This window comes from Lissotriton helveticus, chromosome 3_1 (assembly GCF_964261635.1).
Source record: "Lissotriton helveticus chromosome 3_1, aLisHel1.1, whole genome shotgun sequence".
NCBI lineage: Eukaryota > Metazoa > Chordata > Amphibia > Caudata > Salamandridae > Lissotriton > Lissotriton helveticus.
In genome coordinates, this window is record NC_136061.1 from 1,563,809,875 (window position 1) to 1,563,834,350 (window position 24,476).

The window sequence follows — 24,476 nt, forward strand, 5'->3', positions numbered from 1 at the left end:
CAATGTACAACAGTGTCACAGACACTGTTAGCGATTCCCAATGGGGTCGCAAATTGCCTGCCTCATCAATATTCATGAGGCAAACGTAATTTGCGACCCCATTGGGAATGGCTAGCACTCCCAGGGATGGTGACCTTCTGGGGTCAGCACCCCACCATGCCTGGGACTGCTTTTTAAATAAAGCACTTTTTTTAATGCAGCCCGTTTTCCTTAAAGGAAAATGGGCTGCATTTAAAAAAAGAAAAATTAAACTTTTCAGTTTCATTTTGTAAGGACAGACAGTGGGCCTGCCTGCTCTTAAAAAATATTTTCTCACACACTCACAAAGGGTAATGGGTCCGCTGGGTTCCCCTTCCCGTTTGCTAGTGGTTTACCACCTACTTGAAGTAGGTGGTAAACTGTGAGTGTTTTGCAGTCGCAAAACAATAGTACATGGCAGTGAGTCTCGATATTAGGAAAATACACTCCTTCCTAATAGCAAGAGTGGCAAAAGCTATTTTGCGAGTCAGTGACTCGGAAAATAGCGTTTATGCATGCCTTTACCCTTTTTTGCAGTCTCACAGGAGCCGATCTCCCATTTCGAACGCAAAAAAAGGGTAGTACATCTGGCACCAAGTGTGAAAAAGAACATGTAAGAGTGAAATAAAGAAGCAGAGAATATATGATGGTAAAGTAAAGAGGCATCAGGTCGAATCAAATGTATGCAGTCTTGGTAATCAGCAACTCGATCTGCAATCGGGGTCAGACTGGGACAGAAAATAGGCCTGAGCACCAAAATAAAAGTAGACCCCATTAGCGAACCAAACAGCTAGAAAAGGCCCACTTTGCAAATCAGGTCAGGTTTGAACTTTTAAAAATATGCTGTATGGGTATTTTGCAAGGTCCGGGAGAATGTATACATTTGTACTTGCTTCAGGCAATGCTTGTGGTAACATCCGGAAAATCAACAGCAAAAACCGTCCCTGTCCGGTTGCTCTATAGGCTAGTCCAATCTGGTCAGCAATGGGCCCTGCTACTTATTCCTTTACAAATTAAGCACTGCCTAAGCTGGTGTCTATGTGACTTCAGAAGAGCTCTATATAAAGACAAGATTTCACAGAGGGCCATTCCAGTGGAGCGGCTTGTTTATTTCAACTACAGAGTGCCCTCGCATCTATGTGGTGCTAGTTAACACCTCATGGTTACTCTAACAGACCCTTTCTAAAATATCATAAAGTGTGAGTTGACATGAAGTGATAATGAAAGAACAAATCATAGCAAATGCATATGTTCTCTGGTTATCTTAGAACCATGGGAGAGTTTCTAGTTTACCAGTTCATAAAGGTTGGCAAGGGGGATATTGTATATTCACTGAACTGCCATAAGAAAAATGGTAGTGGATTGAAGCTTTTTCTTGTAATTAGTCTAATGATGATTACTAGTTTTAGATAGAATAGTAATTTATCTAACAGAACTTTAAAAGATGTTTTGCTGGACATGTATGGTCCAGTATGAGGCCTGTCTAACATTTCACTTAGGCCGGTGTAATTTAGCATGATTTCTGGCATTTCGTGTTACATGCCGTAACTAGTATTAGTTATACATTGTACACCATTGCATAATTGATCTTCAGTTATGATGAAAATCCTAAAGGGGGAGCAGGGAACAACGCAAGTAAAGAGAAAAGGAGAGGCTGCTTTTTGCCTCATGCACAACTTTGGGGCATATTATCTAGAAACGTCGTTAAAATTATCGCCGCTTTAGCAGCAAGAAATTACCGCTAAAGCTGCGATAATAGGCTTGATAATATGCCCTTGTGAATTCTCATAGAAGCCCATGATCTGGTGTGAACATGGGCTTCTATTGGAATTCTCAAGGGCATATTATCAAGCCCATTATCGCTGCTTTAGTGGCAGTTTCCTGCCGCTAAAGCGGCAATAATTTTAACGCTGTTCTTGATAATATGCTCCCAACTCAGTTCAAAAAGTATCCTTGAGGGCAAAACTTAGAATGAGAATGTGCGTGACTTTACAAAATAGCTCAAAATGCTAGCTCAAGGTTGTGTGTAATTTCGCCTACATTTGCATGTTTTTGGGGGGAATTTTGTATACTTTCCCCCTAGAAAATTTGGCGAATTTGATGTGAATCAGGCAGGAAACATTTGCAAATGGTTAATTGGAAGTTCCACCAGGGGAGCCCCGCGCAACATCACAAAAGCAACAATGTAGGTTTAAACTGACATTATGCGGGCCTACAATTCAGCACGAAAAACCTGAGAAAAATGTAGTCTCAGATTATTGACATCTTTCATAGCAGGGTGACTTGAAACATGGAAAGGACATATAGCAAGAGACAGAGGGCTAGATGTAGGTAAATCAGATTTACCGATTCATAAATACCGAATTTTACCGATTCGGTATTCATGAATCTGTAAATCTGATGTAGGTAATTAATCGGTAACAAATACCGAATCGGTAGGATTCGGTATTTACCGATTCGGTAATTACCGAATTGGTATTTGCCACTGATTCCTATGGGCCTTGAAGCCCATAGGAATCAATGGCAAATACCAATTCGGTAATTACCGAATCGGTAAAAATACCGAATTGCCAAGGGGGACAGGGTGTCACTTTGACACCCTGTTGCACCCCTGTTTCTGGCTTGTGTGCCATGTGACATACATGCCCTTAGGGCATGTCTGTGTGCCACATGGCACAGGTGTACATGCACAGATGTGCATGTACACAGGAATTTGTTATTTACCATGCAATAGTATTACATGGTAAATAACGAATTCTTAGGGGCCTGTGGCACTGATTACTGTGCCACCTACATATTGATTTACAGAATCGGTAAATTTACCGATTTGATATTTTACCGATTCTGTAAATTTACCGAATCGGTAAATTTACCGATTCTGTAAATCAATGGCCCCCTACATTACAAAACCCAAATACCGGTCGGTAACGGCCGAAATCGGCCGTTACCAACCGGTATTTGGTCTCCTACATCTGGCCCAGAATCTGTAATCTAAACGATGAAGATATCTCCTACCCCCTGATGCCATAAGGATGTTGGCACAGAGTGGTCATTAGAAGTAAGAGAGATTTGAAATATTTCTGGACATAGTGGTGCTACATTGCTTGTTAGAGAGAGCATGATTCCAGTGTTGGGGTTTTCCACTAAAATACATCACTATGCGGGGGTTCTGGATAAAACAAAGCAAACTTAGACTATAACTCCCACAATGCATTATACTGTCAAATAAAAGTCCGAGAATGGAAATATTGTGGCATATGTACAAATAAGTGGCGGAATGAGGCCTTAGCAGTCATGTCTTAACACCTCACTCCACCACTTCAGAAACGCAGGGCTGCACTATATTTACAGGAGTATGGTGCAGCCTTGTGTTTCCCCCTGCGCTGACGCTCCCTTAGCTGCCTAGCACCAACACAGGCACCCTTGCACCATAGTACAACGGTGTCTGCGTGCAGGGGGAGATTGTTTATGTGTAGGGAGGTGTCCCTTCCTGTACATAAACAAACTTTAAATGCCATGTTGTCACTTCTCTGTGTGCTACTTAATGCAGCACACATGGAAGTTACAAAATTTCATTTTTCTTTACAAATTGTTAATGTGCAGGAAGGGACACCTTCCTACACAAAAAAATACAAGGCGTTATGCTTTTTCCATGTGCGCTGCACAAGCAGCCCACTTGGAAAACGCAATAACGAGGAGAAATAAAGCATTTCTCATTGTTTCGCTTCTTTAAGACCAGGTTTTCCCTGGCCTTAATTTTGTAGCTGCCTCCTATTTACGCAACCCTTGTAAATAGGGGGCAGCGTCAAAATTAATTGGCGTTGTGGTGGAACACCCACCGCAACACCCACTGCCCACCCCTTTCACGCTAAGCATAGCGTGAAAGGGGTTCCTATTTAAAGGCAGCATTAAGTGGCTTAACGCTGCCTTGCAAATATGGCGAAGCCTCTATCGCCACTGTCCTAAAAAGTGACGTTCTCGTGGCGATAGAGGCTTGTAGATATACCCCATTGTGTCTGGATAACATGATGCAAGAAGGTTGGTAAACCTAGCGGGCAAGCATGTTAATTTCTCACCCCCTTACCTCTCCCAAGTGTTTCATTTCACGATGTTACAAGTGGCTCCAAACTTCTGGAAGCATGTTAACTCATTACCCTCTGTCCTGTACCTTGACTTTGTTAGGGTTCACAATGTGCCCATGCACTAGGCAGTGTGACCAATCCACACCCTGCCCACTGCCATGTCTTTTAGATATTATAGTGCTTTTCAGGACTTTAAGTGGGATGAAAAAACTGGGGGGTCTCTCAGAGGGGCATGGTCAATGTAATTAAGGGCATGGCTTAAAACAAGTAAGCTCAAAATCTGTGCTTAGCGTAGTGTGCCGCCCAACTTGTATTTTGCGGTTTCTGTCATTGCATCCAGATATATGACACAACAAGTAACATCATATTTACAACAAGTCAGGCCTATTGGCTTTGTGAATGGTTGTTAGTTGCATAAGATAAATAAGCAGCAACTATGGTGTGTAGATAACATTTAAAAAGCTTCCACTTAAAGCCCTGGTGACAACATGACAATGTTACTGCTTATGAGTTTCAAAAAGAGAAGGGAAATCCAGAGAGTAAATGACTCACTGTAAAGGATTTCCCTTCCCCTACAACGCTCACCTGGCATGACGTCATGCCGTTGCTTCTCCACTAGTGAGAAGTGAGCAGTGTGAGAACTCCACATCCATATGCCTACTGTCACTGCAGTCCGGAAAAAAATGGACCGCCTGTGCCAGGTCACAAAACAGAGCCCAATGGAGACCCGTTTCGAGGTCCCCTTTAAAAAACTGCCACTGCTCAGCACCGGTGAGACCCGGCCCACTTAAAGCCCTGGTGGTCTTTTACTCTGGACAGCATGCCCAGAACTCAATCTCGGACTGCTTACCTTTCCCTTCATGGCGCTGGCATTGAACTGATGCACTTTGGCATTTTTATTTGGACCAGATATCAGCAGCCATTTTGACAACTCAGTCACGACCACTCACCGGTATGAAGGGGAATTCAGCTAAACTGACACCCCTCCTCAAATGGTGGAATTCCTCTGCATAGAGAGGGCGCTTGAGCACCAGGATTCACACAAATACTCAAACGTCCGACACATGAATGTTATAACGACACACAAATGTTATCTGAGCTTTAAGTGGGCCGGGTCCTGCCGGTGCTGAGCAGGTCTGAGACCGGTTCTTATCGGGCTCTCCATGAGGGTGAAAAAAAATGTTAAAGCTGCAGTAGTACTACTATCCTTCACTGCCTTTTTTGTAGCTTCAAAGATATAGTTATTTCAAAGTCTCCACATTTCAGAACAGAAACATTTTCAATATCATGTACAACGAAGCCATCCTTGCTGCTTATTTATTTTATGCAACTAACAAGTATTGACAAATCCAATAGCTCTGACTAGTTGTATGCATAATGTTACTTGTTGTATTATATATCTGGACTGGAGGCAATCAAAGAAGCAGCAAAATGCCAGTCAGCTGGCACACTATGCCGGGCACAGATTAGTTTATCTGTGTTTAAACACGCCCTTGATTATGTCGGCCACGCCCCTTTAAGAGACTGACGAATTAACTATGATCACATTGTAATGGAAAAATCTGTAGTTCTTGGTAGGAACTTCGCGTCCCAGATACTTCTGTGGTTTTATTGTAGCGTCTTGGTTCTTTTAAAATGTGTATTTATGTATTGTGCTGTCTTTTATGACATGTGTCGAAATAAAGACTTATTTGATTGATTGATTGACGAATTATTTCATCCCACTAAGTAGGGCTTTAAATTGGATGAAAAAACTGAGTGGTCTCGAAGAAGCGTGGCCATGCTGTTAAGGGCGTGGCTTAAACACGGGTAAACTAAAAATCTGTGTTCAGCATAGGGATTTTGCTGTTTCTGTGATTGAACACAGACATATCATCCAACAAGTAACATTAAACCTACAACAAGCCAGGGCTATTGGCTTTGTCAATGGCTGTTAGTTGCATAAGATAAAGAATCAAGAACTATGGCTTGTATATAATATTGAAAATGCTGCCGTTTTGAAATTATGAGACAGTGAAAGGAGTCTCTTCGAAGTTATCCCAAAGGAAGTGAAAGGTGGTACTGCTGCAGAGTTAAGATTTTTTTTTTCACCCGAGGTTGAAGGCAAAAATGGAGAGCCCGATAGGGACCAGTCTCAGCACCTGCACTGGCAGGACCTGGCCCACTTAATTCCCTGCCACTAAGCCCTACCACTTCGTGTACAGCCTTATTTATACACGAAGGTGCGGCATAAGCATCTAAACTGTAGTGCAGGCAGCGATGCCAGCTCTATTAATTATCCACTCTTCGGATGGTGGGGTTGTAGGTTTCTCACTTATTCTGTGGATGCTGCAATCAGGTGTGTTTTTGGTGATTGTACTTTCACCAACAGCTGCTAGCAAAACCATTAAGTCAGAAAACAAGTAGACAGGTGGGTAGAACTCCCTTGTTTTGAGTGGGTTGCTGGCGACATGATTTAACAATGATTAGAGTGCTTAGAAGTGGACCAGCCCCCGCAGTCAGCACTGCACATAACAATGCTGCATGCCAACGCGTGTGACCCTGAGCACATACCTGTATGCCTCATAAAAGACGAACGCTCAAGTAGTCCTTTGATGCGCTAAACTTGAATAAAACATTCATCCATACTGGACTCGGATTTCACCACCCAGCAGAAAAGTAAGCCATGCGCAAATAAGCGCTTGGATGCGGTTTATGTAAATACGACGTATCTTCACACGGGACATACATATTACAAGCATAACACAGTGTAGAAGTGATGTTACCCCATCCCTTCTGCAAACCATAACACAAATTGTGTGGTTAGGGCGGAAAATACATGATAGATTTAAAGACACACCGCATATCCCTGCCCTTGTTAGTCACTCTAAAACGTGAGGCGAACGGCCTCAGACCCGCTTTTAAGCACCTCTTTCCGCGGCCAGAAAGAGAAAACTGACTCTACCGTCCCGGAAAGGAACGGCTGACACAGCCGTAAGGAACCCCGTCGCTTTTACGACAAGAAACCTGCTCTTCCAACCAAGTTTGAAACCCTGCAGTTTTGACGGTCCCGTGGTCCTTTGTGTGGAGGGGTTCTCTTTTGGAAAAGGGGGCGCAGAGCGGTTTCAATGGGTCGAGGAGGCCCGCGGGGCAATCCCGGAGCGAGTGAGAGGTGCAGAGCCGACGCTGGAGACGGCTGTGGAAAGAGAAGGCAGGACAGGTAAGGGTGCCCAGGTGGGCAGCAAACGCAGCGCTGGGAGAAGAACGAGGAGGCAGCCACGTTAAGGTCTGTGCATCAGGTCCTGTGCTACGGTGACATACAACAATGCTTCATTCACAAACACAAGCCCACCCTGGATGAGTACACCGACATTAGGCGGACAGCATAAGTGCGTGTGCGCGCTGGTCTTGAAAGTGGCGACTGTCTCTCAGTAAACTTTGAGGAACAACAAGATGGGTCGGAAGGTCTGCTCTGCGGAGGGCTTCGCACCAAATAATAGAACCCGTCTGTGCGTGTTGGGGGGAGGGGGTTTTCCCAGTACCCCCACAAAAGAATCGCCTACTTACCTACCTGAATGTTGTTGGAAATAGCGAGTAGAGGGCTTGACGAGGTTCCACGGAAAAGCGTAATAAATGTTGCCAGCATTTTTTGGGGGGAAGTAACAGATCACAATATCTAAATAACTGGCACTACCGTCTTCACTCAGGTCAAATTGGGACGGAGGGGGTCCCTTCTAACGATAGTGACAAAATGCCCGACCGTCCACACCGAAATTAACAAAGAAGATTGGACATTTTTGTGCCTGCTTTCACTCTGCTGCAGGGAGAAGGGGGTAAAAATAGTGCGTAAAGCGAGGTAAACGTGTAGAAGGTAGACGTGAAGGAGGGACGTCGTTTGTTACTGTTGCCATCGAAGATTAAATTAAACCTCCTCCGCCCTCCCCCCTCCCTTCTCCGTCTGTAACGTGACTGCGGCTGAGGCGGACGGACACGGTTGTTGCATGTCATGTTTAACCCTCCTGGCGGGAGAGGGTGCCTCAAAAAGAAAACTAGAGCACGTGTTTAGAGAGTTTGGAAGTTAACGAGGCGCGGGCGCATCTTTATAAGGTGCACAAAGGGTTAAGGCTGTGGTGACAGATCGATGACCCTTTCCTTCAATGGTTAACACACAAATCGGTGGATTCGTGTGTGTGTGTGCACTGAATTAGCCGCGAGACAACATTCAAGAGTGGCCAAGACGTCAGGAGTGGGTTTTGGAGGGGGTGGGGGCGCTCTGTTATTGGACCTATGCGGAAAAAAAGAGTGTTGGACCGTCCGCACTGTCGCCCCAGCGGTTACCCTCAGCCCCCAAATCATGACCGCTACAGCCTAGCCCGGGTAACTACTTAGCCCGAAAGCGGGGCGAGGCGCCCACAGAGCAACAAATGTGAACACGTCTGAGTCCCGTTTTGCACAAGTTCCCAGCATAATGTAAATACCATAAAGTTGGCGGCGAGGTGTGTAGAGTATTGTTCAGTAATAACACACACACATTGTCCTTGTTCTAAAAACATACCTTCGCAGTATTGGTGGACCCTCGTGTGATTAGGGGTTGGGACCAATAAAGTGTGAAAGGTTTAAACAAAAAAAAGTGTGTACAACAAAGAATGGCATAGTGCACACTGGACAAGCTATGCCTATGCCCTGCTTTGGCATACTTTCTTTTGCACCCCCCAACCAAAAATGTAAAGGAGCGGACAAGCGTGTGCCACCCCTCCCAAACGGACAGGTTAGGCCGGGATCTGCCCACCCAGGTGACCTCGCTCTCGGCACAGTCCGGGCTGCCCCCTCGCTGGTCCGGCGTCAGCTGTGAGGGCACCCTACCCGGGAACAGCACAGGCACATCAGGGCGGTGCGGAGCTGAAGGGTGGAAAAGTCCCAGGGGGGGTCCAAAGACCACCGCCATATCCTCAGCGAACCGCACTCCTCGCGTCACCTGAGGGTTAATTGTCCGCGCCCTGCCACCCACGAACCCCGCCTGGCACCCATGGGTGCCTCCATGCAGAACAGGCGCGCAACCAGCGCACGCTTTCCCAGCAACGCCCCGTTTTAACGGTCAGAGAAACATGCGAAAAAAGCCTTCCAAAAAACGCCGTAGTCCGGTTTTGCATTGAATAATTTTTTTTTAAGCCCAATCATGTCGCCATCGCTCGAATCAATCTGCATACACCCCCCTGCCCTCCCTGTAAATAAACCCGAACCTCCACCCACCTGCCCCCTCCTCATTGTCCGCGGCATCACACGCACAAAAATCTGCATTATTGAAATTTAGAAGTGCTTTTTAGCTAAACAATTCGCTATTCCCTTTTATGCTTTCTGCTGTCACTTTTTAAAACTCGCAGACGCTGCCGTGTAATCGGAGACACTGCAGACGTGGGTTGAGAGAGAAGCCACGCTCTCTCCAAACGCAGAACGCGTATGAAACAGCCACCAAAAAAGGTGTATTCGAATTAAAAAATAAGTGTGCATTTCAGTAAATACGTCCCCGCACCTCGTTCCTCGAGTTCGGTGTAGTTTTGTCAGTTCAGTGCGTTGTTTGTTCTTCTTGCTTGCTGCGTTGTGTTAAATCACTCTCTCCCACTTGTAAATCATCCCTTCCTTTCACAAAGGTGTCAAACTCCCACCCGGACGATAAGACGCTACAAACAGAAGCAGAAGAAGCTAAACATATGTATATGTCTATATATATATATATATATAAGGACTTACCAGACATTTTAGGAAGAAAGCAGAAAAAAGGCTGGAACTTTCCTCCCCTTCACCGGTGCTTCAGAGGAATTCTCCCAGCAGGGCTGCAGGATTGGAGGCACGATTCTAAAATATAATTTTAAAAAATAGCAAAGACACCAAACTGCTTGCTCCCAATTCGGGCAGAAGGCAAACAATATATTTCGATTATACCTTCGGATATAAGTTTGAGTTTTTCTCCCCCATGCCAACTATTTAAAACCCGGAGAATCCCTTGATTTGACAATGAACTATTGCGCGATACTTTTAATTTGAATATTCAAAGGCTTAACAAAAAGGGAGCTCTTTTTTCGAAACTCTGCTTGCCCCGATGTACCTGAGGGTCTCGGGCAACTGGATCTGGTGACAGCAGGCTCCCCGGACACTGTCCTGGGGGCAATTTTCACATTTTACACCCTTTTGCCCAAACCGGCCACATGCACCAAAAAGGTGCTCAAAATTTTGGTGCCAGATTGAAAGGAAAAATCTCACTGTCCTGAAAATTGGCAGGGTGACTGTAGGGGATGTCCTGCAAGGGGTGCTGATTAGATTTGGGGACATTTTGCACGTTTTGGTGTTTTTTTCTGACTTTTTTGGAGGAGATGGAGCATTACGGGGGCGGGGCATTTGAGAACCCCCATATTTATGCACATGGGGGCTGAAAAAAGTCGACCAGCAGGAGCCCCTCTATCCACCCAAACACACTGCACCCTTTAATGTGCCGCATTTGCGGTTATTTTCCCATTTTGTGGTTTTTTTTGTGCATCACATTAGGGCTCTGGGAAAAGTAACGGTTTCTGCCTGCAGTGCACTTCAGAGATGCCTTTCCATCGGGCGTGCACCTTAGCAGCACCGAGTGTGTGAGTGAGTGACTCACAAGGGCTGGCTTCGTTTAGATTTATAAACGACTTAATTTTGTGCCCTTGCCCCTTAATTTATCGCATTTACCACAAATGGGCCTTTTTTCGAAGAAGTGGCACTTTTACGCAAAATTGTTATGCACAGGGTTTTCACTGCCAACAGGCCTGTGTGCCCTCCACGGGGTCCAGTGCAACCTTCAGGGTGCAAGATAACCCCGGGGTTTAGGCTCAAAGCTGCCAGTTCCGAATCTGAAAGTCGCACCCCGGAGTCTACCGGGCCTGCATCCTCAGTCTGCGCATGTCTGATCGAGCCTGCTCAACCCTGGCATGCTGTGGCGTTGACACGATGGAATCCACAGAGCCAGCTTCTGAGTGATCGTACGCCATTTTCGCTTAGAAGTCATCGGAGGGAAGACATTAAATACTTTGAAATCATTTTATTTATGTGTCAGGGATAGCTGGTTTTAACGACACTCAGTTTCTGATGTTGCAGGCTTACACATTAAATCACTCTATAATATGTGTGTGTATATATGTATGTGATTATGTGTTTATATATATGTGTGTGTGTATATATATGTGTGTGGGTGTGTGTGTATATATGTGTGTGTGTGTATATATGTGTGTGTGTGTATATATATGTGTTTGGGTATATATATGTGGGTGTATATATATATATATATATATGTATGTATATGTGTGTATGTATATATGTGTGGGTGTGTATATGTGTATGTGTGGGTGTGTATATATGTGTGGGTGTGTATATATGTGTGGGTGTGTATATATGGGTGTGTGTTTATATATGTGTGTGTGTATATGTGTGGGAATATATATATATATATATATATATATATATATATATATATATATATATATATATATATATATATACAGGGCAAGGGTTAAACTCCATGTTAGCATAGTACAAAGTAGTTCAAGTGAAACATCACCGCATTTGCTGTCTTTCAGAACGCATGTTGTAATGACTTGACCCATGACAGCTGAAAACTACTCACCCAAAAACATTGTTGGCGTGATTGTATGCCAGTGCTCGAGTTTCCCCTCATAGCGTCCTGCTTAAATTCCTATTTGTTATAGGCAAGAAACAAAAGCATACCTTAAAGCATACGTGCAGATGCACATTGAGTAATATGCTATTTTTGAAGGTTGGCGAGGATGGAGCGGATCATCATAACCCACTCTAGGCTTCTCCTGCCTTGAATCACCCCCATACATTAAGCAATGCAATTAAGTAGCATATTACACTGCTTCGCAGTGCACACACGCATATGCTGTGGCGCTGAAAATAATGCAGCCAAGCAAACTATTTATAGCAACTGTCTTCTGACAAGTTGTTGCTTACTTTTTTATCATGGGATTGGTGTTTCCTTTTTTGTTCTTCATTGACTAGAAAGGGAGAGGAATTTTTAAAGTCAATTATGTCTTTTTTTTGCCACACACAACAACATGTTAACACATTTAAATGAACTGTATGTTTTAAGCAGTTAGGGAAGAAAAAATTAAATATATATTTTTTTGTAATTCTGAAGTGTGCAGGAAGCAGATTTTAATAGGCTCAAAGGGAAAAACCCCCACTTTATTTGGTGATGCACAAATGAGAAACCCTATGTCAACACATTATCATTTGAGTGATGCATACCATATACTTTTACCAGTAAAGTGTATGTCTGTGCAAAGATTATTCCAATTCAATGGAAAATGTGCTGTCTGCATTAACAGTGCGCTACCACACAATCTTTTAGTCCATAAAAAAAATCGACATTCTTCATGTCCTTTAAAGGTAGGTGAGTCGCGAACGTTTGTCATTTTTAAAAGTGGGTTGTGGTTCTAAGAAGTCTGGTACCCACTGGCTTAAACCGCAGATGCGTAAAGTGTTATATGCCATTTAGTTCCATTGTTGAGGGAGGGGAGGGTTATGATTACTTCCTTGAGGACTCACCTCTTGTGAGTCATGGCCCACACAAATGCTCAACAATGGTAATATATAGTACAGTACTCTCTCTGCTGATATAACTGTTATTCCATGGCAGTGAAAATAAATGTAACCCAATAATCTATTATTTAAAGCAGCTGCATCAATATGCCTGCATTCACACATTTATTACTTACTACAAGTGCAAAGGGCAAATTCAAATTTATTACCACAATTCAACAAAATTGACATGACAAAGTCATGTTTTACTGCCCCACAGAGAGCAGGTAGCAATTACTTTACACTGTAAAACAACTCTCCCAAAAGTTGAGGTTTCTTCAATGTAATTTTAACTTCAGCACCAGGTTAACCCTTTGCATCCAGACTTTGGTTAAGGAGCTTTTGTTAAACAAATGCATGAAAAAACAATAGGAAGGCATAAGCTATCTACGGAGAACCACAGAGTACAATATGCTATTTAATACCATTGTTAAGCAAGGGGGGGGGGGCATCATGAGTCACTTGAGATGTCGCCCCTCATAAGTCATGGTTCCTCCCTACTCTCAAAGAAAGGTAAAACAAAGCACGTTTCCACCATCCATGAGGGCATATTTACATTTTGGTTATGCCTCCGCAGGTATTACAATGACATTGGTGCCATAGCTTTCTGCTAAGATATATGTATTTAAGTGCGTTCCTGCTACAGGTTTAAACGTGGATATGTACTTTTATAGATCACATTACAATTGTGGCCACGTGTGGTGTGTGTTTGTTTAGGAGGAGGGTTTATCGAGCAACAAGGAAGCTTCACATGGAAACTGCAGATAGAGTTTCTGGTTCTTAAATGAACGTTTTTTAATTCCTAGTTCATTCTGTTGAAGGGGGGTGTTGGGGGTGGGGGTGTACAGCGCCCAGAGCTCTGCTCCTCTCATGGGAGAGGCCCAGACGCCTTTCGTGGTTGCTTCTCTCTGTGCTATAGGTTGTGGGGTATTATCTCTGGCCCGGACCCTCAGGCGATGCCACCACTTCGGCCCTGGAAGTGGGGTGGGGGTGGGGGGGGGGAGCTCCACATAATACATCTGTCAAAAAGCAGCAGATTATTTTATGCAAGGCCTGGTTTCAGAGGCACAGCCTGCATTCCAAGCTATATGTTTCATGCTGTCACTGTAGGTACTGGAAGTAGGGGTGCAGGGAGTGCTGCAGCACCCCCTAAAAATAACCATGCTAGAGTTCAGAAGGTGAATGAGCAATACAAATGCCTTTATATTTTTTTGTTTATTTTGTCACAATTACTGCCTGTTCAAGGGCAAAGGTCAATTGTCAGACTATGCTGACAAATCGCTGCTTTTTTCCAAACCTGTGTTTACTTTTACTTCTGTGACTGCAAAGTGAGGGGATTTAGTAAAAGTGACCACTCTTGCTGGGGTACAGGAAGTGAAAGAAAGCTGTAGGATATCAGTATTTTTCTAATACACAACATTTAAATGCCTGTGAATTAGCTATACACATTTGGAAATATATCAGCAATTGGAAAAGCACATATGAAGCCCATTGTTCCCCGAATTCTGAAGTGTGATGGAAACAAAGATTTTGATAGGATCAAAACAAATTAAGACACTTTACTAGATGCTGCTCAAACGATAAATATTCCCTGAACACGATTTCTAGACGTTATCGTTTGTGTGCTTCAAATTTTTACCAGTAAAACTGCACATCTATGCGCTTTTAGTGTCAATTTCAACAGAAAATGTGCTGTCTGTAAATGACAGTGCGCTACCTCACCAGTGCTCCAAAATGCACCACATGCTACCTACCACACCTGTACCACTGTACTGCTGACTAGGAATGGCACATTTTCTATACTTGTTTTTTGTGTGATGCTTGAATTTCTCACAATCTTTATGGCTTCAGTGCTATAACATTAACAGCAGCATCCCCACCCTAAAAATTGTTTCAGCACCACTCATGTGCACAGTGCGAGTGTGCCAGGCAGTGGTAAAATATTAATAATCTGGCGCTGGTTTCATTAGACCTTTTGAATGCTCTTGGTCATAGTGCACACAAAACTTCCTTATAATAGAGAGCAGGAGGCATTCTGAAATACCAATTGCAGAATTTCTATTAATTTTTTAGGTCTTGCATATAATATATATATATACATGTTTGTGTGTGTGTGAAAACAATACCCTTTCAGGAGTAGAGTGACGCATAAATTGTGCAAAAAAGAAGCAGAGAAGTCTGGGTAGTTCCCAAGTTTAGGTGGAGATCAGGTCTTGTATAAAGCACCCTCAATACCAGCAACACTCTAAATTTGCTCAAGTCAAATGTCTGCTTTCCTATCAACGTCTTTATGCATAGGATTTGCACAGTTACAACTACACAGAGATAGAAAGAGACTAAGTCTTAGGCCATTTCTATAGCAACGTTTTTAAGTAAAGGATTAGCACAGTGCCATCCACACTAAGCTGTAAATGACAAAACCTTTTACCACTCCAGGCACAGTATTGCAGCTTTGAATTGGTAAAACACCAACCAAGCCAACCTGAATTGAATAAAATCAACCCCTGACATGTGTTTCACTATCATTATAGCTCTTCAGAGAGGTTTAACGTTGTCCAGACACAATGGAGCACCCAGTATAAGTCAAAACATACAATATGCATTTCAGGCATAGAGTGAGAAAAAAATTATGCAAAAAAGAAGCAGAGAACTCTGGGTAGTTCCCAAGTTTAGGTTGAGAGCAGCTCCTGTGTAGAGCACCGTCAACAGCAGTGGCACTCTGAATTTCCTCACCTCAAATGCCTCCTTTTCTATCAAAGTTTTGAAAGCATAGGCTTAGCACAGTGCAATCCACACCAATATATAGAAATGGACAAAGTAATATAGTGTGGTGTTGAGTTTGTTGCAGTACTGTTTTGAATTCATTATTGAGGTGTGTTACATTTATAGTAGTGGGCTATAGCATTCATTATGGTGATGTCTAGAGTTTTTAACAACTGGGTGTATAGTTGGGTGTGGAATGCTTTAGCAGGGGGTGAGTTCTTTATAATGGTTTGCTGAGTACATACAGTGAGTTGATGGCTATATCAATGTGGGGCATTGATTTCTCAAAAGTTGGGTTTTGAGTTCCTAATGGCAGGGTGTTAAGTTCATTATAGTACAAAAAAGTAGATTGTTGGGTTTGTTATAGGGCAGCATTGAGATTATATAGGGGGCAGTTGAGTTCATCACAATGGGACAGTTTATTATAGTAAAAGTGCTGAATTCACTGGTGGGTTTTACAGTGTGGTTTTCAATTTATTATAGTGGGATAAATAAGTTCATTCTACTGGGTTACTGCATTCATTATAGTTGGGTGATGATTTTATTAAAACAGGACATGACTTTAATTATATTGAATTGGGGTACTGAGTTAATTAAGTGTTGAGTTCTTTGCAGGGTTGTGTTTAGTTCAATACAGTGGTTCAGTCTAGTTCGATGTTAAGTTCATTATATTGATGTTTGAGTTCATTGTCATGGGGTACTGTGTTATTAGAATGAATATGATTAATCAGTTAGAAAGAATAAACCAGGCCTATGGTAGTGGGTTCAGGTTTAGTGTATTGTGTAGGCAATGTTTCTAGTATTGTGTGAGCAGGCAAGCCTATTTTAATGGGACTGGGTGAATCTATTAAATTTGGGCAAGAGGGTATGCCTTACACTGGGTTGGTTAGGCTCATATATTGGGGAGTGTTGAGTTTGTAATATTGCATGCAGTGAAACTCTTGCAGTAGGAATGTGGGTCATTTCACTGAGCATGTGTAAAGCATGTCACAACGGGGATGTTGATTATATCATAGTTGGGGTGTTTGGTTTTTATAGTAGCACTGTTGACTATTAAAATAATGGTTGAGCCTCTTCTCTTTTGAAGTTAATGTCATTATGCGTGGGAGTCGAGTCTCTAATCTAATTCTATGGTGCTGATTATATTTTGGGTCTTGAATCAATTATATTGGGGTGCGATTATGGTTTAGTTATGGTGCTGAGTCTGTAATAGTGGGTCTGTTCACTTGCTAAGGTTTTGTGTCAAATATTTAGTGATGGTGTTTATTCACTTCTAATGTTGGAATGATGATCTATTATAGTGAACAGTATGAATGGGTGAAGGAATGATTGGCGTATGGGAGAAGAAAGTAAAATATTAGGAAGAAATGTTGATTCTCAACTGTACTCATAACATTATGTCTATTACAATTTTTTTTCTGTTGAGTTTTTATTATAGTTGATGTCTTGAGTCATTCTTATTGTTGGGGAGTTTGGTCTACCATGGTGCAATAATGAATGGAAATTCTGTATGGCCTGGCTCTGCAAACTGAATCATCTCAATGAGGGGGTAGATCTGTGAGAACACTATTGTGATTGGGATATGATTTTAATATAATGGCATTCTTAAGTGTTTTATGCTAGAAACAATCAACTTAACATACAGTAGACATTAAGGGGCTAATTACAAGTGCATCCAGGAATGCCAGTGGGGCTAGTAACAAAAATCACCAACACCATCAGGACAAAAAGTTTGATAGTTCTTAGAATTTTCGTTGGCTGTAACCAGCCACAATCTCATTTTGAAACATAAAGGAAAATATACAGGAATTGGTGCAGAAACACCAATTTCCATTTGTTATTACTCAAAAATTGTATCACTGTTATTTCCCCACCTATTGAATTGAGGTGAATTACTGGGAATTACTCTGGGGAAGTTGCAAAGATGCAAAAATAATGGGATACTTTTCAGGGGCACCCAAAAATGTGTGAATTTTGTCTATTATATTTTCGGAACATGACTATTGAAATGAGGGTGTCAAATCAATGATAGTGTGGGAGTTAAGCTTAAAGTAGTGGTCCATTGAGTCTTTTATAGTGGGGTGTTGAATCGACTCTAATTAGATGTTGGGTATAAATTACAGTGTTGATGTTGTAATTCAAGTGTAGAGTGGGTGTTGAATTCAATAAAGTAGAGCTTTGAGTCAACTCTAAGGGGAATTTCAGTCTATCATAATAAGAGTGATTTGTTCCAATAAGTGTTGTGCCCATTATAGTGAAGAGTTGAGTCTATCATGGTGTGAGATTTTGGTCCCTTGATAGCAACGTGTTTTGTCTTTGTTTATAATGGTATACTGATAAAGAGATTCTCAAGGCAAAATCACATTGCAGAGTTTAATTTTAGAATGCAAAATTAAGTCAGTTCATTATTGGTTAGTGGGTGCCAGAGAGGGTACTTGGTGACGTGTTCTTAGTCTGTTATCTTGAAGCAGTGGACTTCTCTTATGCTTACATTAAAAGGTTTTAACCCTGTTACAGTTGGAGCTGCTTGTTGGCTATAGTAGCAGCCATTGAGCATTTTAGAAAGGAGGTGTTTATGGGCAGCATATTGAGTCTATCAAATTTGTAGCACTAGCTTTTTTAATATATTAGGTGTTGATTTTATCATATTGAGGGCAGTGACGTATTACAGTTTGGATGCTAGTCTATTTCTATGGTGGTTTTGAGTAGTCACAGTAGGACAATGTAGTCATTATAGGTTGGGCCTTGTAGGTTGTTTTTGGATGATGAGTCTATCGTATTGGTTGTGTTGTGCCATAATTATAGTTGGAGAGAGGAGTTTATCATATTGCCCGTGTTGAGATATCATTTAATGTTGAATGAATGTTAAATCTGTCCTATTGCTGATGATTGAGTTATCACTATTAGTTGGTTGTTGAGTTTATCATGTACATGATGGTATCACTCTAGGTTGGGTGTTGCATATTACATTCATGGATTCAGGGTGTCTAATGTAGGTATTACGAGCCTGATTTAGATTTTGGCATGATGGATATCCCGTCTTCCGTATTACATGTGTATTGTATTATAGCCTATGTCTAATACGGTGGATGGGATATCCATAGTGTTAGTGATTGAGTAACCCATCCAACAAAGTCAAGATCAGTCCCAAAGTCTATTCTTGTCTGAATATGGAGTCTTAATCATAATAGTCTTATTTTCCATAGAAAAGTGAAAACCTTTATGTTACTTATTTTACAGACACCTAATACATCTGAAAAGTAATTTTCTGGGTGTTAGGCCAATTCTAATCTACACCTCTGTTTTGTGTTTTTTGGTGTTATTTAAACAAAACTTTGCAAATTTCATGGACTTTGATGATATTTGCAAAGTTTTCCCAACAACACAGTGATTTTTGCAGACGCAAAGTTAACTGATTTTGCTGACTTCTACTTTAAACCTTTAAGATAACGGCCATGTTCAACCTTTCAGTATAACACTGTGGTGAGAATGCGGCTTTTTTTACATTGATTTTCTATATCTCAGTTTCGGTTCTGGTTATGTCGTAACTGGGTTCTGTCCAGTTATATTGTGGGGTTATCAAACAAAATTGAAATGCATGACACTAAATTCCTCTTTCCCTTCCATGATTTGGCAGAGGAAAGGTGGCCAGATGAAGAGCACCCACTTCCAACTGTTAGAATTTAACTCTGATTTGGAATATCCCAGCAAACACTGGAGTAACAATAGTAACAACTATTACAGCCAGAGTTAGAGGAAGTCTGGCAAAGATGGCGAATTGCCTGTGTCAACATTGTTGCTGCGTGCCACATCTGTACTTCGTAGCCATTACCTACCACAAAAAAGCATTGGGAACGCTAATAGGTCTTATTGGACACATTGACTTTGCCAATGCAGTTTGACGCTTTGCAGCATCGGAAAAAAGCAAGTGTTTTCTGCCAATGTTGTAAAGCTTCAATAACGCAACCACTGATGCCGTGTCATACTCTAGGTCCACACATGGGTCACCACGCATGCATGTGCCTACCGAATGTCTTTGCTGTAATTTTTCTATTTTGATATGGGATCCAAGAAAACAAGAATTAAATAAATTAGCAGGAAAGTGGAAAAATAAAAAAGGATCCCATAAGTTTGAGGGACAATGGAGGAATGGGTGTGGAGAGGAGGGAGGAAATAGCACATAAGACAGAGAGAAACACAGGGTTTTGAGAGAGAGCAATATGGAGCACATGAGAGGTGAGGGAGCTTGGTGGCAGCACCACACGAGAGAGCAGTCAACACATGATGGACAGAGCAACAAAGAGAACTGGGGTGGGTATTGGCCTAGAAAAGTAGCACACAAGGTAAGAGCTGGAAAACACATGCCCTCTCATGCAGTGCTTAAAAAAAAGTAGTTCCCTAAAAGTGATTAGTGAAAGGATACAAGCTAGAAAGCCAAAAGGATGATAAAGAAGCTATGCTCCAGAGCATGGACGAACACAAGAACAGAAAGGCACAGATTTGAAGAAGAAGTAAGCAAATTGCCATGGTAAACAATGGGCGGGCTGTATGCCCTCTAAATCTTTTGCAACCAGACAGCCTGCATTGCATTATAGGTGAAATCTCAATATGATCACTGGGTGGAGTGACACTGTATAGTAACCCGACAGTGTCGTCGATCTGTCAGCGTTTTGTTAAGATTTAAGTGAGGGTTGGCTATGCATATGTAGGCACTGTTTGTGTTTGCACCCTGAAAACAAGGATCCAAACGCCCTTATTGGTCCATAACAAAATTCTGAGCTGACAGGAAATTGGTTTTTGCCTGCAGCATGAAGTGTAGCTTTCTGACTCCCTTGGAAAAGTATGGGCCCTGACCACCACTTTGACGCCACCATGTTGGCATCTTGCTGCCCAGTTTCTTATGCACCACATTGTCCCTGCTTCCCTACGGACCTATACAGCACCCCCCTACCATGTGTGGGAATTAGACTGCCAGCATGGTGGTCAGGCTGTGCTGCATTCTGGAACTTTATCTGTGGCATACTTGACACTCAGCTGCACCTGAGACTCAGGAACTCTTGTCCCCTGCATGTCTCAGACAGGGCCAGGCATGCTAAGGTATCGACTCCTATAGAGGGACAGTGGAGGGGGATGTCAGTCGTGGGTTTTTACAGGCCCTCCACCGTTTCTCTGTTGGAATGACTGACTGGGCACTTTTACCGAAGCTGTGTCAGTCTGTCAAAGCCCCCGACATATGTGTCCCTGAAGGTCTATCTCTTGCTTACTGGTTCCATGTTTTTGGAAGCTGTTATTTGTATATTATGCATATGGCTGAAAAGGTTGCTGCAAAATTCTGTATTTCAGTCATACACAATTTCTGATTCCATACCCTAATAGTTCATGATTCTCCTTTGTGACTTAGGGAACAGGTATAAGTAGTATGTACTATTATTTTTCTCGGAGCGCCGGCTATCATCTTCTGAAACCTTCATTCTTCCGTAAGAAAAAAACATACAACAGAGTTTTCTCTGGGGCTACACCAAGAATATAGAACTCACTCCCTCTGAGCATCAGAAAAATCTCATCCACTTCAATATTTAAAAAAAAGCCAAGTCCTTCCTATGGAATGAATTCCTCCCTTAATCCGCAGCAGCCCATTCACACCATGTTCTAGAAGTCCCAGCAAACAATCACTCGACCTACTCTAGCCTCCTAAAGGATACTCTCTGTAAATTCATCCATTACCAGACTCTAGATGGAGCTCTTCATTCTATACCTAGGCTGCAAGCCTATTGTCCTTATTCACACTGTGATATCCTTTTGGGGACAGCTACAACTAAATGTCACCATTGTGAGTACCCAGAACAAGTACAAATGTATTATAAGTTAATAACCTAGGTTCTTTCTAACTGTATTATTGATTGTACAAATGTTTTTCTCGTTTAAAAAAATATATTTTTGAGATACCTGGCAACTGTTTAATGGTATCAATTTTAGTGTTTAAAACTAAAATTGCTATAGATATGTGGAACGCTCTGATACCCATTTCTGGCTCTTGTTCGTGCCATACAAAACACTAAATAAATACATTTTTTTTATTATTAATAGCAGAAGGATCAATAACTATGATACAATGTTAATGTGGCACCTACTTAATGGTTTTGTGACTGACAGTAGCTAGGAACAGACTGAAAGCTGGCAATATTCAAAACGGAGATCTCCATGTTGCAGAAAGCCTTCAGCATTAAACAGTTAATTGTCTGAGCACTTTCTCAAATCCAGTCAAAACTTGTTTTGTGAAAGATTTGCATCAGGCACATGCTATTTTCTTTTAATAACAAGTTTTATTGGTGTGTTTTTATCCCATTAGAGCAAGTGTGACTCATGGGCTATGGGTAAAATCAAAGATATCAGTGCACCATTCAATACTTGCGAATAGCATTTATTAATATAGGTGAATAGGCTAGAACCATATCTAGATATTAACTTTCTGATGACTAATTAAGCGGTCAAGACAGCTTTCGTAGTTTCAAAGAACTACTAATTGGCATTGTATTTGATGGATATGGAGAACATCAACAAGTGATGATGGTGGTTGAATGCTTGTTTTAGGAAAGTTAAGTATTATGTGGTATGGGGTTAGTCCTCACCATGTAATACTATCACGATACACCAGAGATCGTCCTTGGATTCACACTTATAAATCCTCAGCTCAGTCCTGGTAGTGTGCAAAGAGCAGTTAGGCTTTACTAGAGGACCACATGTTAAGCATTTCAGAGTACCAACGTGGACGGTAAGTAATTGACACGACTTGAGAGAAATCCAACACAATTTTATAAAAATAAAGTGTATATTTATACTTATTTGGACAACAAAATGAATGTAAATGCATACATACAAAAGGAACTATAGATTTGAGCAGCAATAGAAAATCAACACAAAATGATACAGTGAAAATGTAACATTGCAGTCAATGACAAAAACCACTTGTGACAATTGGCCACTTGCAGGTCGAGTTGCGTGGTACAGGTGGTGCAGGTCCCAGGATCAAGCCATGACAGTCAGTTCAATATTACCTGGCTCATGGAGTCCAGGTGCAGAGGTGTCCTGGCTGTCCCAGGTGCTGAACTGGAGCCATGGGAAAGCTGCTTTTACCACTGAAACGGTGCTGCGGGGGAAAAAGATGCAAACTTACAACAACAGTGTGATTGCTGAAGTCGGTCAGATGGAATTCCTTCTTAATGCAGCGTCGAGTAAAGGGGTCGGTTGCCAGACTGTCGACCAACAAGCCTTGGCAGCATTAAGGGGAGCAGAAAGTAACTTTGACGTCCAGTGGTCCAGGGGAAAGGCAGGACTCTAGTTCCCAGAATGCACTAGACCATCTGGATTTGGGTGATCCCTTGGAGGGCCCCATGGCTGATTCGTGGGATCTGGAGCACTGTTTTTCTGCTGTTAGACCTGGCTTGTCCAGCGGGTTTATCCCCTGACCTTTTTGCTTTTTGGCCTCCTGTTTTGGACCCTGTTTTTTTGGTTTTATGACTTTGGGCACTTTACCACTGCTGATCAGGGCTAAAGTGCACATGCTCTCCCTGTAAATTGTAGCTATGGATTGGTGATTCCATGATTGGTATATTTTATTTACTGGTAATTCCCTAGCACAGTGCACTGTGTGTGCCAAGGGCCTGTAAATCAAATGCTGCTAGTGGGCCTGTAGCATTGATTGTGCCACCTACATAAGCAACCTGTAAATGTAACTCAGACCTTCCACTACAGTGTGAGTGCAATTTGGTGCTGCCATGTCAACCTGGCAAGTGCACCCACTTGTCAGACCCTAACCTTCCCCTTTCTTACATGTAAGTCACCCCTAAGGTAGGTCCAAGGTACCCTTGTGGGCAAGGTGCAGTGTATGCAAAAGGTAGGACATGCCCTGATTTGTGTGGCATGTCCTGATAGTGAAATACTACAGATTTTGTTTTTTTACTATTGGGAGGCTATCTGTCCCATAGGATAGAATGGGAGTCTATTTATAGCATCTTATAAATATAACTTCCTATTCGGACAAGATAGAAAGGTGTAGTTTAGTATGCCTGAACTCAGAATATAAAAATGCATCTTTTAGTAAAGATGATTTTTATATTGTGTGTTTGTAAATACCACTTTTAGAAAGTAGGTATTTTCTTGCCTTAACCATCCAGTGTGCCTCTGCTAGGTTATGTATTGACTGTCTGGCTTTGGAGTGACAGGGGCTGGAGATGTGCATTCCGTTCAGACAGCCACTTTGGGGGTTGATGTGTGTCCTGCTTTTCCTGGATGAGTCAAGGCTGTGCTGACTAGACCTGGGCTGCATTTAGAGTAGGGGGGGGGAGGAGATTTCTTTCACACCTGAATGGGCCTGGTCTGCCTGGGACAATGTTGACTCCATCTCCTGCCGGGCAGCTGCACCAACTGGTTTTGGCTGGGCAAAGAGCTTCTCTGCCACCAGAGAACAAAGGAATTTGTGCTACAAAAAGTGAGACACTGACCCCAGAACATTAGATTACTGCTGAACTAAGGAACCTGCCAGGAAGAAAAACCAGAAAAGCTGCAGGAGGAGTAATGCCCTCTGCTGTGTGCTGTTGGGGTTGGCCTGAGGTGGTTGCTTCTGACTTGGGCAGGGAAAGGACTGGACTGTGCTTTCATCATCCTGCTGTTTGAGTTTTCTCCAAGGGCTTGAAGTAGAGCTTGCCTCCTGTTGGAAGTTTGAGGAATAGAAAATACTTCAAAGATTACTTCTGGGATTTTAAGAGGAACCGTTGCCAAGGAGAAGAGCTGGAGATACTGAAGGAGAAGTACTGCCCCTTTGCTGGGTGCTTTCTGGGGTTGGCCTGCAGTGGCTGTTTCTGCCAAGGAAAGGACACAGACTTTGCTGTGTGGTGTGTCCCCTGCTTGAGGAAGATCTTCAAGGGCTTGAAGTAGAGCTGGCCTCCTGTTAAGAAGTCTCAGGGACACAAAAGACTTCCTGCAACTCTACTGGTGCTGCTGGACTCTGCCATC

The 24,476-nt window shown here is 42.4% G+C and overlaps 2 protein-coding genes across 2 annotated transcripts in view; one reads left to right on the forward strand and one right to left on the reverse strand.

The window, feature by feature from the left end:
* POU2AF3 (POU class 2 homeobox associating factor 3) overlaps positions 1–9,993 on the reverse strand; it is a 49,211-nt gene extending 39,218 nt beyond the window's left edge. The window contains exon 1 of the mRNA XM_078683959.1: positions 9,828–9,993. Coding sequence (XP_078540085.1) covers positions 9,828–9,834 — 7 coding nt within the window. The 5' untranslated portion in view covers positions 9,835–9,993. The remainder of the gene's footprint in view (positions 1–9,827) is intronic.
* The window catches only part of LOC144825051 (uncharacterized), a 284,399-nt gene continuing 267,018 nt past the window's right edge, over positions 7,096–24,476 (forward strand). Inside the window, exon 1 of the mRNA XM_078683960.1 lies at positions 7,096–7,299. Coding sequence (XP_078540086.1) covers positions 7,208–7,299 — 92 coding nt within the window. The 5' untranslated portion in view covers positions 7,096–7,207. The remainder of the gene's footprint in view (positions 7,300–24,476) is intronic.